We start from the raw sequence: 18,244 nt of genomic DNA, 5'->3' as shown, positions 1-18,244 counted from the left end.
AGGTTGAGTACATTTTGCAACTATCTAAGCCTAATAACTTGGCTACCTATTCTTTTTTCAAAACAGTCAATGAAATCCAACTTAAGGTTGCCACTTGGAAATATCTTACAGAGTGGATCCATGCCCAAAAACGTAAACTCGAACTTGGCACATGCATGGATGTTGACTAGAGCCCAATTTCTCATTTCCTTTGTCTGGGCACAATCACTTGCCCAAACGATGGGCACCAAGCAACAAGCAGCCTTTTGCCCACTCAACAAAATCTTGAAGCTCATTTCGGTGGGGGCATGGCGATCACAAAGTGTGTAAAGCAAATATGACATGGCGCCCAGAGTCCACAATTGTTGCCAGACAATGAGCATGTAAACATCTTCCCAAAATTTTGAGCATGGCCCAAGATTTTGAAGGCCTGGAATCTTTTTGTGTGTGGCTTTCTTAGATTTGTTAGCGCATCTCCCTCACTAGCGGAAGATTGAGCCAGAATAACTTCTTTTCCCAATGTCGGCTTGGAATTGGAATGCGTGTTGCCACATGTCGAGGCGCCATTTAGCTTGTAATTCTCCCAACTTGCTAAGCTTGGGTGGGCAAGACGGCCCTCTTCTCGGCCCCTCACGCCCAAGTGCTTGGGTGGGGCTTTCTTCTCACCCAAAATGAAATGTGGATGCAAAGATGTGGGGCTTGAACCCATGGCGTGACACCACGCACTCGAAACCTTTACTTGTTGGTTGGTTCATATCTAATAGCACCCACTAATAGCCAAATTAGGCTGGGTTCACACTGCTCGCCCACCAACCTCCAAAAGGTGGTGTGGAGAGCTATTCCCCAATAGGAGGGATGGGCACAAAAAAAGATTTGTGTCCAGTGCGTGAAGGCCGCCACTCAATCCAATTGCTAACATGATTGGCCCTCCATCTCTTCGAATTGCTACACCAATCACGGGGCGGTGACATAAATTCATGAACTGCCGTGAGCGACCGCACCCGACGGCCCACTTCCAACTTGTGGTGTGCCACCATTACCGTTCTGAACCGTGGGTGTGCGCGAGATGTGTAACCGGCCTCATTGGTGATTGCCCTAGTGGCTCTTCTAGTGAGAAAGGAATGGAGAATGGGGGGGTTTTACTTAATATCTGGCTTGGCTATGGCTATGGCTATGGCGATGAGGAGCTTGAGTTGGCTATGGCGATGAGGAGCTTGAGTTGGCTATGGCGATCGCTTCGTGAGCTGAAATGGATAGATAAGGAGTTGGAGTTGGCCATGGCTTCGTGAGCTGCAAGATGGACGAGGAGCTTGAGTTTGGCTATGGCTATGGCGATGGCGATGGTCTTGTGTGCTGACGAAGAAGGAGGTGCTTGAACGAGGAAGAGCTCGCGTTGGCTATGGCGATGGCGATGGCGATGGCGATGGCCTCCTGAGCCGACGAACAAGGAGCTTCTTGAAGGAGGAGGAGATTGAGGTTGGCGTTGGCTATGGCTATGGCGATGGCGATTTCCTGAGGTGACGACGAAGAGGTGCTTGAAGGAGGAGGAGCTCGAGATTGGCCATGGCGATGAGGCTATGGCGAATGGCTCCCTGAGCTGAGGAAGAAGAAGAAGAAGAAGAAGCAGCAGCAGCAGCAGCAACAGGATCTTGAGAGTTTGGCTATGGCGATCGCTTCCCTCTCCCTCTCCTTCCCTGGTCCTTCCTCCATCCCTCCCAGCCTCCCTCTCCCCCTCCGCCTCCCTCCCTCCCTCTCCTTCTCTCGCTTCCTTCTCCTTCCTCCCCCCCGCCTCCCCCCCCCCTTCTCCCCTTTCGTCGCTCTCTCGCAGCCCCTGCTTCTCCCCCTCGCTTTCTCTCACGACCATTCCGATGCTTTCCTCGACGATGACCCCAACATCGTGCTGGAGAGCTCAGACAGAAGCGGTGGCTCCCAGACTCCCCCTGCCGCAGGCAGAAGGCCATCTCAGAAGACGGTCAAGTTTGAATATGAACGGTTGAAGGATATGTTTGCAATGGGGGATCCCGAACGAGACGAGACTGTGCCGGGCACCCGTGTCATGGATGCGACGAGGAGCAGGACAGCCTTGTTGTCTGAGGGGCAGGCCTCTCGTCTCCAGAACAAGTTCTCCGTCTTTGAGCGAGTAACACATCCAAAAGTCGCTAGACTCTCTCCCAAAGATGACATTCCATCTTCTCTCGAGGCCTCCTCTGCGGAATCAGCTGCTTACCGTCGCAATTACCCGAAATCAAACAAAAAACCTTCGCATAACGGGAAAGCAATGCTAAGCGCAATGAGTTCCGGGGAGTATCCTCGGAACGCAGAGCAAGGAGACACTCGCAGTGGCCCCGACTTCAGCTCGAAGCTACAAGCCATTTTGAACGATTTCAAGACAAGAGGACGTCCCACGGTCGCTGCACGCAGTAACACATCCACGGTCCCTGAACGCAGTAAGACATCTAAGAGCTGGGGAGGTCAAATTGGGAAGGATTTAAGGACCGAGCGTAGCAGCTGGGGAGGTCAAATTGGGAAGGATTCAAGAACCGAAGGTGTGCAAGCACGTCCCACGGATCCTTGGAAGCGGCCAAGGAACAATACGCAAGCCTCAGAAGAGACAGATTTGAGCGTTAACAAATACTCTAGCTCAGTGTCTGATGAGGATGAAAAAGAGAATAACGAAACTTCAGGACGATCGGACGACGAAGCAGGAACGTCCTCTGCAACTGATTCTTTCAATCTGTTTGTGAAGCCTCCTCCTATACCTACGGAGACTGGTCGCAGAGTGCATTTAAATCCAAAGTCCCGAATTCCATTTGATAAGCGTCAGAATGCCAATGTTCCCCCTCAGCGACTGTCTAGGTCTATTGGTTCTCGGTCCAGCCCCTCCCGACCATCTATTCCAGCCAAGTTCTCTAAGTATACAAGAACAACCGAATCACAAGGGGAAGGCAGGCCTATCTCGAGAAAGGATCAGTCAGAATCATTGTTCAATTGGAACGAAGATGATGGCGAACGACAGAGCAGTGATGCTGCCCATACTGCCACTCTTTCTTCCAAGTCGACTTCGTTTCATCAAACATCATCAGAATCTTTGGAGAGTTTCAGCTTTGATGATTTTACTGACTCAGATACTGAAAGTGATATAGAACAAGACTCGTCTATATCTACTGCCCCCTCGGGACAACATTCTGCTTCCTCTACACCAAAGCAGAAATCTCATGATGAGGAAGCCAGTGGTTTAGTCATGTCTTCTGCTGCCACCAAGCAAAGAGACAGGTCCTCTTTGCCAGCATCACGCCTGAAGTTTAGCCATAGCTCTTCTAAAATGCCCGACTCTGTTGGGGAGAGAGGTGATTTGCACAATTCTTCGGACTCTTCTGGTGTTGCAGAGTCTCAAGACCGCGGGGAGATTCAGCCTTTATGGAAGCATCCTCTTTCAGATCTGCCATTTGAAGTTCAGTACAGTTACTCTGAGACCCCAAAAGTGCCAATTGTACGCTATCGGGAGCCCCCACATTCTCCATTTGGGCCTTCAACTATGGGGAGACCATGGACAGGTCGGGCACCACTAAAGCCAAGCAAGAAAAAATTGCCAGAGTTTGATTCTTTCAATCCTCCACCAAAAGGGAAAAAAGGAATCAAGTTTGTCCAAGATCCTGGCCCTTATCCTGAAGGTCAAGGTCCGAAACCAGCAAAGACGAGAGAGGAGATTTTGGGAGAGCCTCTAGCCAGACGGGAAATTGTGGAGCTCGTGGAAAAATGCAAGAAAGAAAAACGCCAACTAAATCTCGGTATGATTTTGGCCATGTCATCATTGTATTTGCTCTAACTGCAGGCTTTTCCATTTTTTCAAATGAAATGAAGCTTTAGCTTAAGCTCTGATTATTTCTTGTGTGAATTCATGCCTGCGTCTGTTCTATATGGGGGCGCTCTTGGGTTAACTGTCTCCCGGGATCCCTTTTTGGTGAACTTGATGTGTCCAAACTCTTCATATCTCTTGTCCTCCGAAAATTTCCATTAGATTTCCCTCCCATGGTTGTATTTATTGAGTAGGTTCCCGTAAGAGCTGGCATTTACTGTCTAGAATTGGATGAAAACTGCATTGACATTAAAAGATACCAGTAAAAGCGCTTAAGGGGCAATGCCTAGCATTGGGACTCTGTGACCAAGCAGGCTCAGCTTGTCTTCTTCCATGACATTAAATGTATTTCGAGTGCACCCAGATATCTGCAATGTGGGGGTGCTTTGAATACTGGGCGCCATCCACATTTTCCTATTTGGGGGATAACTTGTGATAGTGGTGCTAGAAAAACTCCAGCTGGTATTCAAAGAACATGCGTACCAGCAGCCTGGTCATACTCTGAATCTGGTCGGGCAAGGGAAGATAATAGAGCATGCCCCCTATTGTGAGCCCTGATTTTAGGGACATTGGGCGTTTCAGTGCCACAGAATGGGTGGGCCACTTGTAGGCCCACCTAGGTCCTAGAGTGCCATATAATGGGCCAGTTTCAGAGCATTTTGGCCCAATCAAGAGCCACTAAAGAGACAACAAAATATAAGGTAAGAGTCAGCATCAACTTTGAACGAGTCCATGCCAACCCAACGATTCAATCATCGACCTTGGCTGATTGACCGACTCAGCTAGGGGGATTAAGCAACTTCATGGAAGTCAACGATGGGCCTATAAAAGCACACTCCTTCCACCAGTTTGAAGGATCGAGCAACCAGCTGCTTATCTTCCCAGGAGCAGCTAACAAGCATCAATGGCAGTTGGAGAGTTCTTGATGTGTCGCAATGGGGAACATAGCTCCAAGGCAAACCATAGGTAGACTAAACAACTGTCACATGCACAGTGCTAGGCACATGTGGCAGTGACAACTGGCTGCACAGTCACCATCTCGCAGCATCCCAACGTGGCATATTTGCAGGGTTTTGGGGCATTCTAGGAGCCCATTGATGGGCCCACCGGGTCACCCAAGGTCAGTCATCAGGGCTGACCAAGTCACGTCAACTGACCCGACCAAACAGGTCAGTTAAAACCGCCTGCTAAGTCGGCCTGTTATCCAGCCCTATATAAGGGGCTATTTGCCCCTCCAGCCAGTTTCAGCCTTTGTGCAGAACTCAGCCTGCCCCCAAGTGCGCCGTACAGCAAGCTACCAATGTGAGCCCATCGTCTGCTCTAGGTGCTTTGCCTCCTTCACAGGAGCAAATTCAGTGGGATGGTCGTGATGCCAAAGCACATGCCTTGATTGCTCTTTCAGTGAAACAAGTTATTATCCCTCATATTCGGTCTTGCAAGACAGCTAAGCAAGCATGGGATCAGCTTGCATCTTTGTATCAGGTGCGGAATGAGGCGAGGGTTGCCTATCTCCGTAGGCAATTGAAAGATTTAAAGCTTGATGAGGGTGGTAACATGGCTGCCTATCTCACTACTGTGAAGGATTTGAAAGAGCAGTTGGCCAACATTGATGAGATTATGCCTGATTCTCAGCTGGTTTCTGATACCCTTGATGGGTTGCTTGACTCATATCAAGGCTTTGCTACTACATTGAGGTTGGTTGCAGGGGGTGATGCTAATCATTTCTCATTTGACCAGCTTGTTGCTTAGTCCTGTGAATCGCAATGCTACTATGGCTAATGATCAAGCATTTGCTGTCCATCATAAACACAAAGACACAAAGGTAAAGGCAAGGTCTCAGCTGGAAAGCCCTCTCATTCCCATGCTGATCATTCACATGGTGCCTCTTCTTCAGGGGATAACAAAAAGATGTAACTATTGCAGGAAACCTGGGCATGATATTTCTGAATGCAGGAAGCACATAGCATCTGAAAAGAAAAAGAAAGAGTTTGGTCTTGCAGTATCTGGTTCTTCTAGTGCAGAAGATCGACATGAGTCTGCTAATTTTGCACAGGACCACCATTGGGCTTTCTTGGTTACATGTCAGTATAATCCTAATGTTCATGATGCTTGTATGGCAGTTTCAGATGTTCGTGATGCCTGGTTCTTTGATAGTGGTGCTAGCAAGCACATCACTTCCTGCAGGAAGTTATTCAGCTCATTGGAGCTTACATCTAAGGGGGACAGTGTCACATGTGCCAATAATGCATCATATACTGTGTAAGGTATTGGGCAAGTTGCTCTTACTTCTGTCTCTAGTGGTATTGTCACTCTAGAGCATGTGCTTTGTGTTCCAGGCATTCGTAAGAACCTCGTTTCTATTTCAGCCATTGCTACATGTGGCTTTCAGGTTTTTTTTGATGGTGTGAGGTGTGCAGCGTATGATGTTACACATACCTCTACCCTGGTTTTGACTGGCACATTGTCTAGCGGTCTTTACAGACTTGATGCTTATGACAGATGTTCAGATGATGATGCTGCACTTGCCGATGCACATGCCTTTGCTATTGATTCTACCATGGCAGATACTCATGTGTGGCATGAGAGGTTTGGACACCTCAATTTTGAAGCTCTGGTGAAGTTATATAAGGAAGATATGATTTGCCTTATGGCAAGAATGCCATTGGAACTAAGTGGGTTTACAAGATCAAACAGAAAGTTGATGGTTTAGTGGACCGTTACAAAGTCCGTCTTGTTGCTAAGGGCTATGCTCAGCAGCATGGCATTGACTTTGAGGAGACTTTTGCTCCCACTTCCAGGATCACTACCATTCGCATTGTTATTGCGACTTTCATTGGCAGATACATTAGCTTGATATTAAGAAAGCTTTCCTTCATGGGCATTTGCCGGAAGAGCTCTATGTTTCCCAACCTCTTGGCTTTGAGGTTGACGGTTCAGAAAGCAAGGTATGCCGCTTGAAAAAGGCCCTCTATGGATTGGAGCAGGCACCTCGGGCTTGGTATTCGAAAATTCATTCTCATTTGTTGACACTTGGCTTTCAGAACAGACCTACAGAGGCTACTCTTTACATCCGCAAGCGTGGGACAAATTTGCTGATTTTAGTCCTTTACGTGTATGACATGCTTGTAACTGGGACACATGCTCAGCAAATTGCAGATTTTAAAGTTGATTTGCAGCAGACATTTGCTATGTCTGATCTTAGTCTTTTGTACTACTATCTGGGCATTCAATTTGCTAGCAGTGAGGGGGGCATGTTAATGTCACAATCCAAGTACATTGGACAGCTTTTGCAGCGTTTTCAGTTTGAGGATTGCAAGCTAGTATCCACACCATTAGAGATTGGTTTTCACTTCTCTTCCAAGGATGGCAGCGGTACATGTGATGTCACTCTTTATCAGCAGGCAGTTGGTTGTTTGATTTACCTATGCTATACAAGACCTGATCTACAGTATGCTGTCTCACAGTTGAGCAGATATATGCACAGCCCATCTATGCACCATTGGCATGCCATGAAGCGTGTTTTCAGATATCTTAAAGGCACTCAGCATTTAGGCCTTCTTTATGGGGCTGATAGTTCACTTGCCATGCATGGGTTCACTGATAGTGATTGGGCTGGTTGTTTTGACACTCGTGTGTCACATAGTGGCAACTGTTTTATGCTTGCTACTTCATGTGTTTCTTGGTTCAACAAGAACTAGAGTACAGTTGCTACTTCTAGCTATGAAGTTGAGTACAAAGCGGCTTTTACAGCTACAGTGGAGTGTGTTTGGCTTCGGAAGCTACTTGCAGATCTTTGTGCATGTCAGACTGCTCCTACCGTCATCTTCACTGATAGTCATAGTGCTTTGGCTGTTGCACAGAATCCAATTTTCCATGCTCGCACAAAGCACATTGAGGTTCACTATCACTATGTCAGACAACAATTATTAGTAGGTGATATTGAGTTGTCTTATGTTCCCACTGAAGACAACTTGACAGATCTTTTTACGAAGGCTCTACCTCGACCTTAGTTTGAGGCTTTTCGGCAAGCTTTAAACTTAGTATCTTTCGTAACTTGATGTGTTGTACTCTGTACAGTCATAGGTTGCTATATCCTACGGGACGAACATGTGCAACCATGACACTAGATATTTAGGTATCCTGAGCCATGTCCAGGATACTTCAGCCCATACCATGGAGGGGGGTTTGTAGGCTATCTCATGAGCTATCCATAGATGCCACTTATACCTTGGTATGAGCCTTGTAGGCCTAGTTATAGTCAGTTAGGACTATTGGTACAGTTAGTTTATGTACCATCTAGGTTAGTTAGGACACTTAGTCCAGTTAGGGCAGTTAGCCCTAGGGTTTTGTTATGTTGGCTCTACCTGGAGCCTCCACACTTCAGTTTTGCAGCAATCTATTACAGCATCTCATTTTTCTCCATTGTGCTTCCATTGCTTCCAACACCCAACAGTAATCACATTTCGATGCACCTCACAGGCGATACGATCACTAGTGGCACAAGTGGTAGAAGGACCGTTGTGACATGGAGTCACCTCATTATGTGTATATAGATGTCTAGTGGTATGTCCAAAGTTTCAGGCCACGAGATTATGAGAGTGCATACGAGCTTGCCCAAAAGTTTGAGCTTATTCACAAGGTCAAGGATCCAAAAGCAAGAAGTCCTAGGACTCTACCACACCGGGAGATGGTGGGGATGGGCAATAGAAGAAGAGCTGGGTGACAAAGGATAACAATGGCAATGGCTGTTTCTTGGATGTAGCGACCTGAGCAACCTATGCCAAAGAGAACATGTGCTTCCATTGTCATGTACAGGGCCTCAAGAAGTAGGATATGCCTCACTTTAAGAAGCTCCATACAAAAGGAGCTATGTCAAGTGGTTCATCCACAGCTTTTAACTCCCATGCATGGTCATTAAAGACATTGAAGATCAGGAGAGGGAGCCTCATGTGTTTCCACAATGTTTCACTTTTATGGCCAGATTGTTGGTCGAAAGGTCCTCATCCTTGTAGATTCGGGGGGCTCCGAGGTATCATTTCTCCAAGCAGACACATCTGATGCTTACTTCGATAGATACCATTGCATTGAAATGGTGCATTTCTGGGACAGCAGGAGGAGAGCAGCATGGAGGTCACTTCAGCCACTTTGAAGCTCCTGGTGGGTAGACAACCGGCCACTCAGGGTCGCACCAACTTGGGTAGCGGATATCATCTTGGGAGCACGATGGTGGCACCGATTTGAAGTTCAACCTGACTGTTGGAACCAGGGCTTGGATACGAAAATCCCACGATATGGGTATAAGTTCATTTCTTGGCTTAGGGATACTCCTCCTCAACCTTTGATTTCAACAAGGTGATGAAGCATATGTCAACTTGACCACTGCAGCCAGTCCAGTCAGGACCGTTGGCAGGAAGTATTACTACAGCGGGACCAATATATCTTCCTCATGACAAGACTCCCTCTGTCCCTACCACAAGTACGATCGGAGGAGCATTGCATTGAGCTTCTTCCTGGCTCATCATCTTCCCAGCAAGCATCCTTACCATTTGAGCTAGAAGATGGAGGAGGGGCTTGAGCTTCACTTCTATCAGATCCGGATTCATGAGCTGGGTATACCGATGTTAGCCACCTCCTCTCCACATATAGAGAGGTTTTTCCCCTACCCCAGTTCTAGTTTCAGTAAAAGGGGATGTGATGGGCATCTACAGCCCATGACCATGCTGCTAGGGCTGCACAATCAGCAGCAGCCTGATGCCAGCCACACATGCATTACCAGGAGCTGCCAAGCAGCTGCGTCAGCAGCGCCCAGCAGCCACGCATTTAGGTCAGCAGTCTTAAGCTAGTTGGTTGGCAGTAGTGGTCGAGATATGTAGTGGTCAGCAGTCTTAAGCTAGTTGGTTGGCAGTAGCAGTTGGGATATGTAGTGGTCAGCAGCAACTTGATGGCAGCCACATAGGCAACTTCAGGAGCTGCCAAGCAGCTGTGTCAGCATCATCCAGCAGCCACACAGGTGCTAGGTCAGCAGTAGCCGTACAGGTGCCACATGACAGCCTGCCACGTGGCCTTCAGAGCCAGTTGGCTGGCAGTAGCAGTCGGGATAGAGGGGTCTGGTTGGTTCATTCCAGCCCCTGGTCGGTCAAATCTAGGGCCCAAGGGGGCCTGTATAAGGCAGCCCAATTGGCGATTCATACCATTCACTTCCAAGGCCATTCCAGGGCAGATTCAGCTTCAGCTTCAGCCAACAGCCCCCTTCAGTATCCGAACAGGCCTGGATTAGGCCTGGATCAGGGAGCAGAAGATCTGCCCCATCCACGCCTTCTACAGGGTTCCTACCGACCGGTTCAGTCCGGATTACAGCAGCGGCAAGGGTTGCATCAGTGCAGCCCTTAGTATACAGATATACAATGAGGGTTTAGCTCACTCTCTAGAGTACTTCTACATTCTTTTGCAGTGATGGTTTAGTTCCTTAATGCAGTACTTATTCTTTCAGTTTCGTATAGTTGTATTCCGTCCTTTGGGCTGACAATCATTCAGTTATTCATTTCCCTCTTCAGAGGCCCCTTATATACCTTCCTCAGATTCTCACACTCAGTCCATAGTACCACTTGTGAGTGCATTATTCTTTAAGTTCAGTTAGTAGTGAGTAGGAGAAAGCGTGAGCTAGGCTTTCTCCGTGCCACATCAACAACCTCCCAAAACGTGAAGATGTTGTTTACAATGTTCCTTTCCTGGACAAGACTTATCTGAGTGCCATGGAAAGTTTGGGAGGTGAGAATGAAGAGGAAAATCCACCTCGTACAGAGTGTCCGAGGGAGAATCTAAGATCAAAGGTATCTTGGAAATCCAATCACAAAGGAATGCGAATCTGTTCCTACAAAAAACAAAGAATTGTGGGGACAAGCATTGTCACTGGAAGATTTTTACATCGGGAAGGCCTTGAGAGCCTCAAGCATCTTCTTATCCATGAAAGGGGCTTCTAGTTGCATCATATGCTAGGCCCAGACCTCTTCGGTGGATTGTTGCCACTTGGAGAGTCTCTACCTTTGCAGTAAGAGGTTGCAGTAGAAAGAGGTAAAGTCGAGTTTGGCAATGCCATATCTATCCGCTAACTAGTGTGAGGTGGGTTCTTACCTCTTGAGCCTCTCAATAGAGGCTGAATCCCTCCCCTGAATGTCCACCCTTTCTTTACGAGCTTTGCAGTGCTCCTTTGAATGGCATTTGTTGTCCATCTGTCCTATCCATTTTGTGGGAGGGCATTTCCACCATCCATATTTGTGCCATGGCTTTGTTGGACCGCCTTCTCTTGGTACATTGCGTCTTGTATCCTCATGAGAGACCTTGGCATGGTTGTTCTGGATGTTACACAATGGGAGAAAGGTATGACCTGGAGCCAGCCAGAATATTTGTGGAGCCACCCCTATACATGGCCCCAACCCTTGATGTAGGTCTTTGTAAATACACCTTGGTAAACTTTGTCTGATGGCGCTCATGCATATTGGAGAAGAAAGCCCCCCAAGCTTGTCCTACACAAACTCGAGATTGTTGAAGTCATCTCCAACAATCTAGGAGTCCATATCTGGTAACCTTTCGATAAGTTGACATAAAAAAAGTACTCTTTGTCGGTGGCATGCATGTGCGTAAATGTTGAAGATCTCAATTTGATTCCCATCTGTCAAATTCATCTAAATTGCACAATGAGCTCACCCCGATCAAATGCCTCTGGGGAAAGGGCTTGGTGAGGATTGGGGGTGACGAATAAGGCCTTTTGATGCTTGGAAGCATGTGTGACAACTCCTGAACATGTGGGATTGGTTGGTTTTTAAATGGCGAGTAGTCTAGATTCAAGTGACGGGTCACTAAAGGCATTTTGGCTCAGGACCCCCCTTGAGGGACCAATGTATAAAAACTGAGGCTGAGCTCCCGTCCCAATCTAGTGGTGCGTTGGATGATTGAGAGGGAGTAGGTGGAAGTGGCGTTCAAGTGGAGGTGGTGTCCGGGGGGTAGGGGCAAGCAGTCGAGAAACCTTTGGGACGGACCCTGACACCATATGAACCTTTGATGGCGGTTTGGCACTGGATCCTAGGCATTTGAATTTACGCTAGCGAGGAAGGTGGGGATGACAAGGCTAGTACGAGGAGGAAGCAAGTCAAAGCGCTAGTCATTGAGTGTGGCATCTTGAGAATGTCATTTCCAGCCAGACAAAATCTAGGCCACCCTAGTGGAGGCCCAATCCATAGTTGGAATGGTATATGTTTGAGATGTCAAAGAACTATACTTTTGGTTTCCGCGCGGGGGGTGGGGACTAAGGTTTAGACTAAGATACCGGTAGTCATTCCTTCTGCCTCTAATCCTCCTCACCACTCCTTTTTTTCTGCTGTTTTGCTCAGCTCGTCTGGGGTTTTCCACTTCCTCTTTGGACCTTTCCTTAGCCCGTCTTTGGGCTCATTACCATTTCCTTCCCCTTCTTCTCTTTGTTAGAAATCAACCAATAGAGGGTACGCACAGCGGAAGACTGATAGAATAGCCCAGGAGCTCACACAGTGTGTGTGTGGGAGTGGAATCACAAACTTCTTAACTTAATGTGCATCACATACATGTGCAGACTCATCAATAGACAATGAACCAGCCAGATATAGAAACCACCAAAATAATATATTTCCGTCTAAAGCTATGGACACAATACAAAAGCAAGAGATCTAGAGGCCCACCAATGGTGTGGTCCTCTGATCTTACCACAAGGTATCTCTACTATCTGCCGGATATCTCTAGACTCAGCCCGCGTGCTCCACCTCGAGCGTCTGTAGACTTTCTGTCCAGAATGGTCTTCTCCACCTTACTGCCTGTGAATCAGCCTAGGTGGGCAGCACTTTGCTGAGCTAGGTCTGCAGCCTCCCACTTCTTCTTGGTCCTCCAGAATAGGCTCCAAGGGTGCTGGTCTTTGCTGCTCCTGCTGCTTCTGCTTGCTGCTTCAGATGATGGTGAATGAGGGCCTGGAGGCTCTCCTTTTATAGGCCCTCAAGGGGCTGCAAAAACCGACCAGTGAGGCTGCCTATTGCTGACCCAAACAGGCCGACCAGGCCCTGACCTGGTCTGCCATAAATGCCCCTTTGGGGCTCTCTTTTCCAGGGCCTTTGGCCCACACTTTAAGGCAGGGCCACAGCCCCTATGCAGGCCGACTTTTGCCCTGCCTCCCCACTGCCCTGTGGGGCTATAAACCCAGGGCATATGCCCTCTAAACCTTGAGGGGTCCAGCCCCCCATGGTCTAGCCATGTTCCAGGCCTGGTAGGCTGGCTGTGACCAGCCCTACCAGCCTCCAAACAGTTGACTAGTTGCTGGCTGCCCTCTCCATGCTGTGCCATCTACAGTGCTTGCTGCAGGTGCCTTCCTGCCCACAAGCTCTGCCACCTGGCTCGCCTTCTCTCCTGGGATACCCCGCCATTACTGTTCCAGGCCTGATGCAGTCCATGTGCCTGCCCTCATACCTGTCCATTGCAAGGCGCCTTTGATCTCTCCGACTCCTGCCCCCATGGCAGCCATCTTGCTTCCCATGTGGCGATCCATCAGATCTTAGGTCCACCTCCCCCATGCTCTCCTCATATGGGGGCTTACAGATGGGGAGGTGACCTTTCCAACACTCTTCGCCTTTTATTGGGATCCACCTAGGCACCCAGCTCTGCTTCAGACCAGCCCTTGTGCTGGCATTTTCCCCTTCCGATGCCGCTTCCTAGCTCCCGTCGCCTGATTCCTTTTCTGCCACTGATCAGGCTGGTCCCCATTTTTGGTGACCTTGGGGTGCTTCAAGGTCCCCTTTTGTGCTGCATCTCACATTGCCCTGAGGGTCCTCTTCATTTCCCTTTTCTTGTTCACAAAGCTAGCTAGTGGTGGTTCTATTTGACAAGGGGCTTTCATGATCCAGAAGGTGACCATTTGTCTGGCCAAAGGGGCTCACATGGCAATGCCCTTGACACCCTCTGCCATCCAGATTTCCCTCTCCCCTGAGGGCAAACAACAAGTGTAAAAAGCCGTCCATGACCTACAGGATTTTTTGGGAGTGCCATGGAGGTAGGAGAACAACTGTTTTGTTTAGGTACAAGGGTGCACATCTAGATAGCACTTTGCTACTAGAAGGTGACACACTGGGCATTACTTTTGTATTGTGTCCTTTGAGGACGTAAATATAAGTTTTGTTGGTTCTACATCTCCCCTGTGCATTGCTCATTTACTTGCTGCACTCATCTACATTAAGTACACATAAGGAAAGAAGTTTTGGTTCTACTAGAGGGTGACACACTGGGCATTACTGTGTCCTTTTGTATTGTGTCCTTTGAGGACGTAAATATAAGTTTTGTTGGTTCTACATCTCCCCTGTGCATTGCTCATTTACTTGCTGCACTCATCTACATTAAGTACACATAAGGAAAGAAGTTTTGGTTCTACACATATTAACACCACTGACTAACTGAATGCCCATGCCCATGTGGTTACAGCCTGGTATGGATTGACTCATAACATACTTGATTTAGTTCACATGTACTGGAAGAGACCAGTTGGCAGTGATTGATTATGAGAGACTGAAGTGAATGCCTATGTGGTTACAGGCAGGGATGGATTGACCCATAACATGCTTGATTTGATTCACACGCACTGGAAGAGACGGAGAGTGTGCAGGATTAAATGCAAAGGTGTTCCCACAGTTGACATGGACAATGTATGCTTTCATATTGAGGTTGGTCCATTTGCTTCTCTGCTTACCTTTATCATGGCTACGCCAAAGACTTCAATAGATCTACTAATGCATAGGTTTCACAGGGCAGAACTCAGCTATAGACTGCAGAGTGTCTTTTCTGACAAGACCTTGATATTGTTAAACAGGAAAAAACAGGGGGAAAGATTATTTATCGAACTGGAGGGGTGCTATATCTTTTTCGAGGTCGCAATTACAATTATAAAGATCGTCCTAAGATTCCTCTCATGCTCTGGAAACCTATTACACCTGTGTACCCTAAGCTGATTCAGAAAGCTCCTGAAGGCTTAACAATGGAGGAAGCACGCCAGTTACGAGCATTAGGCCAGAAAGTAACCCCACTATGCCGGCTAGGTAGGTTTCTGAAATTTTCATTGTGTTGAAGCAAACCTTTGAAGTAAACCTTATTTCTGAGGTGCTAAAGTGAATTATATGCAGCAGTAAGATTTGTGGCTGTGTGAATGGCTTATAGAAGGAAGAGTCCATGGAAGAAATAAGACATACGTTTTAACAACATTGTCACTGCACATTTGCAGGTAAAAATGGGGTTTACTTGAATCTTGTGAAGGATGTTAGAAGCGCTTTCAGAGTGGATGACCTGGTGCGCATTGACTGTCAAGGATTGAACCCTAGCGATTACAAGAAAATTGGAGCCAAATTGAAGGTAAGTTTCTGATATCATAAAAATGTTTGTACCTTGTCAATGCTGCTAGCAGTGGTCTATGATGCCTACCTTGAAAACATATTGGTTCATTTTCTATTTGCTAATGCAAGGCACTGTACATGCTGATGTTGCCTTCTTGTTTTGCAGGATCTGGTACCTTGTGTTCTGCTTTCTTTCGATAAAGAGCAGATCCTAATGTGGAAAGGAAGAGGCTTGAATGCTTCTTCAGTCATCGACCCCGTTTCTGCAGATGCAGCTGGAACGGCTGCAATCCCAATAGACAACCCCAACTTGGAAGCTCCGCAACAATTGATATGCACAGATTATCTAACAGAGGGTGAGGAGGGTTTGAGTGCTGAGCTTGATGGAGACGATGGAGAGCATTATGATGACTCCAACTCGGAAGTTCCGCAACAATCGATGTGGTCAGACTATTCATCTGAGGATGAGGAGGATTTGAGTGCTGAGCTTGATGGAGATGATGGAGAGCATGATGATGCCTCCTCTGATGTTGAACTTGAAGAAGAGGAAGGCGAGGAGGCTTTGATGGAGTGGAGTGAGATGCTTGAAGGAGACGATGGAGAGCATGATGTTGCCTCCTCTGATGTTGAACTTGAAGAAGAGGAAGGCGGAGTTGATGTTGGTCCTGTAAGAGTGGATGGCTTGTGGGAGCAGGCTGTTGAGTCTGGTATGGCTGTTCAACTTGACGAATCAAGTCTGGACACAGATTTAATACTTAAAAAAGCAGATGAGTTGGCTCAGATGGCCCCGCGTGGACCTACTTATTCGCGCAATCTGCTCAGAAAGTTGCAACTAAATAATGTAGAGACAAAACCGAAGGAGTTAATCATTGACTTCGGTAGGAAAAAGAATATGATGAAACTAAGAAAACAATCAAAGATGAAGCAGGATCTACCCAGGGTAGAGGTGCCTCCAATGGGAGGGTTACCTGTAGATGAGTTAGCTAGGCTTTTAGCACCTAAACGGCGTTGACAGGTTTGCCTGGGTAAATGGAAAACAACAACAATTCATGTCAGTAGAGAAGTCTGACGATCTCAGAAATGGAAGTGGATATGATCGAAGCTCCACAGTTGAGTGGGCTACTCTTATTCGAGTCAATGTTGCATTTGGAACTTGATTGGCTGTGAAATGGTCATCTTACAAATGTAAATGGACTACACTTCCATGTAAATAACTTGACGTCTTTGCATATCACATGTTCTCTAAGAGGGTGGATACTCCGCTCCCTTCCACTATGCCACCCTCCCCCTCTTCCCTTCCTCAATTTGATGTACGTTTCTTTTGCTGTTTTTGGATCTAATTTACTATTATTGAGCGATTTCACTCCTGTCTTGTGTCTGTAGAGAAAATCACAATGTGAGCATCTTGAGTACATATTTTGTTGGAGGCGAATTCGATCTCGTGTTGAATTTTTTCTTTCAAAATTCGACAATATTCTCAAGCATTGTGAACACTTTCACAAATATTAAAATTCAATTATACTAGCAAATTTTATCATTTTATGTATTGAATACATGAATTAGCTAACATGTAGGATGTTATAAAGTATACATAGCATAAAATTGTTCAAGGGTAATGAATACCTTTTAAATCCATTTCAAAATTTTTTCTGAAAAGTATAGTCCATATTGCAAAAAAGGTTATTATAACCTTGTCTAAAACGTTGACATGAAGTGCTTTGATTGAATCTTGCATCTAAAGATGTTCCATTGCATTAATTTTCTCATGCATAACTTCTTTATTAAAGGGAGACCATGAGTAAAGCATTTCAGAGCATTTAGATGATTCTTTAGAGATGCTTTGATACTTCACAAGATCGTGATCTAGAGACGTGGGAACATGATTGTAAATGCTTCCATCAGTTGATTTTGTCTCAATCTCATCTACCATAGCACTTGCGACTTTGTTTAGTGCATTTTTCACGGCTTGTGCTTTTTTTTGGAAAAGCCTCCTTTCTCACATACTTTAGTCTTTTCTGTTATTTGTTTTCTTGTCAACCTAAAAACAAACTTGTTTGCATGAAGGCAAACATGCCCTTTCTTGTCACGTGGTAAAAGAGAGGAATCTACATCTAGGTCTATTAACCTTTTTCAATCTTTAAACAATTTTGCATCAACTAGATGTTGATCTTTTATCATATGCTAATATTATACTCAAATGAACAAGTTTTATTGCTTTGACATATTCATTGATATAAATATCTTTGCATTGTGAGATTTTTAATCAATATATTCATTTTGTCTAAAAGTGGAATAATTTGACACAATGTTAATCTCAAATCTATGTTGGTTATGATATAAAATATCTATCTTTTCAACCTCTTGCTCTATCACCATGTGCATTAAATAGACCAAAGTCTTGTATTGGTTTCATAATATTTTTACTGATTGAACTAAAGATATCCGTCTAGTATCCATGTCTTTCAATACCTCTCATTGCTTTTGCAATAACTCGAAACTGATTCATCTTTTTAGACTCTTACAAAAGTAGGAGTAGCATTTTTTAATTAGTCTTAACTCTTTGTATCAATATACAACTTTGTAAGCTAGATTCATATGATGTGCCATACAATGTATTTCAATATAATGAGTATATTTTGTTTTGTATAGAGACACCATGTTGACAAACTTGTAAGATTGAAGCACCATCATGTGCAAAACAAACAAGTTTCATAAGATGTGCCATACAATATATTCCAACATAACAAGGAGCATATTTTTTGTGTAATTGTATAGAGACCTAAGTGAAGGCTCTGGTGGTCTACAATGGATTGGAAAAGTAGGTGTGGGATTGGCAAGTTGTCAAGTGTTCACTAGGCTTGATGATCATGATGTAGGAAAGTATCTTAGAAGATTATGTAATTGACCTAGGCATGGGAATGTTGCACATTCCATGCTGGGGGATGGGGGTGGGGGTGGGGACTTATTGCGATTATTTGCAATGTGTGCAATATCATGTGGCTTATATAATATAGAATAG

At 46.0% G+C, this 18,244-nt stretch overlaps 1 protein-coding gene across 1 annotated transcript; it reads left to right on the top strand.

Moving 5' to 3' along the window:
• Positions 1-1,114: 1,114 nt before the first annotated feature.
• LOC147887860 (uncharacterized) lies at positions 1,115-16,583 on the top strand. Its single transcript, XM_087393157.1, has 5 exons — positions 1,115-3,767; positions 14,435-14,562; positions 14,709-14,934; positions 15,117-15,244; positions 15,392-16,583. Exons 1-5 carry the CDS (start codon positions 1,643-1,645, stop codon positions 16,235-16,237), a joined length of 3,453 nt encoding a protein of 1,150 aa, XP_087249283.1. The 5' UTR covers positions 1,115-1,642; the 3' UTR covers positions 16,238-16,583.
• The last annotated feature ends 1,661 nt before the right edge of the window (positions 16,584-18,244 follow it).

This window comes from Dipteris shenzhenensis, chromosome 22 (genome assembly GCF_047967505.1).
Source record: "Dipteris shenzhenensis isolate YYH24624 ecotype China chromosome 22, Dip_SZ_1.0, whole genome shotgun sequence".
Lineage (NCBI taxonomy): Eukaryota > Viridiplantae > Streptophyta > Polypodiopsida > Gleicheniales > Dipteridaceae > Dipteris > Dipteris shenzhenensis.
Note: the sequence above shows the minus strand (reverse complement) of the source record. Positions and strands in the feature narration are given on the sequence as shown.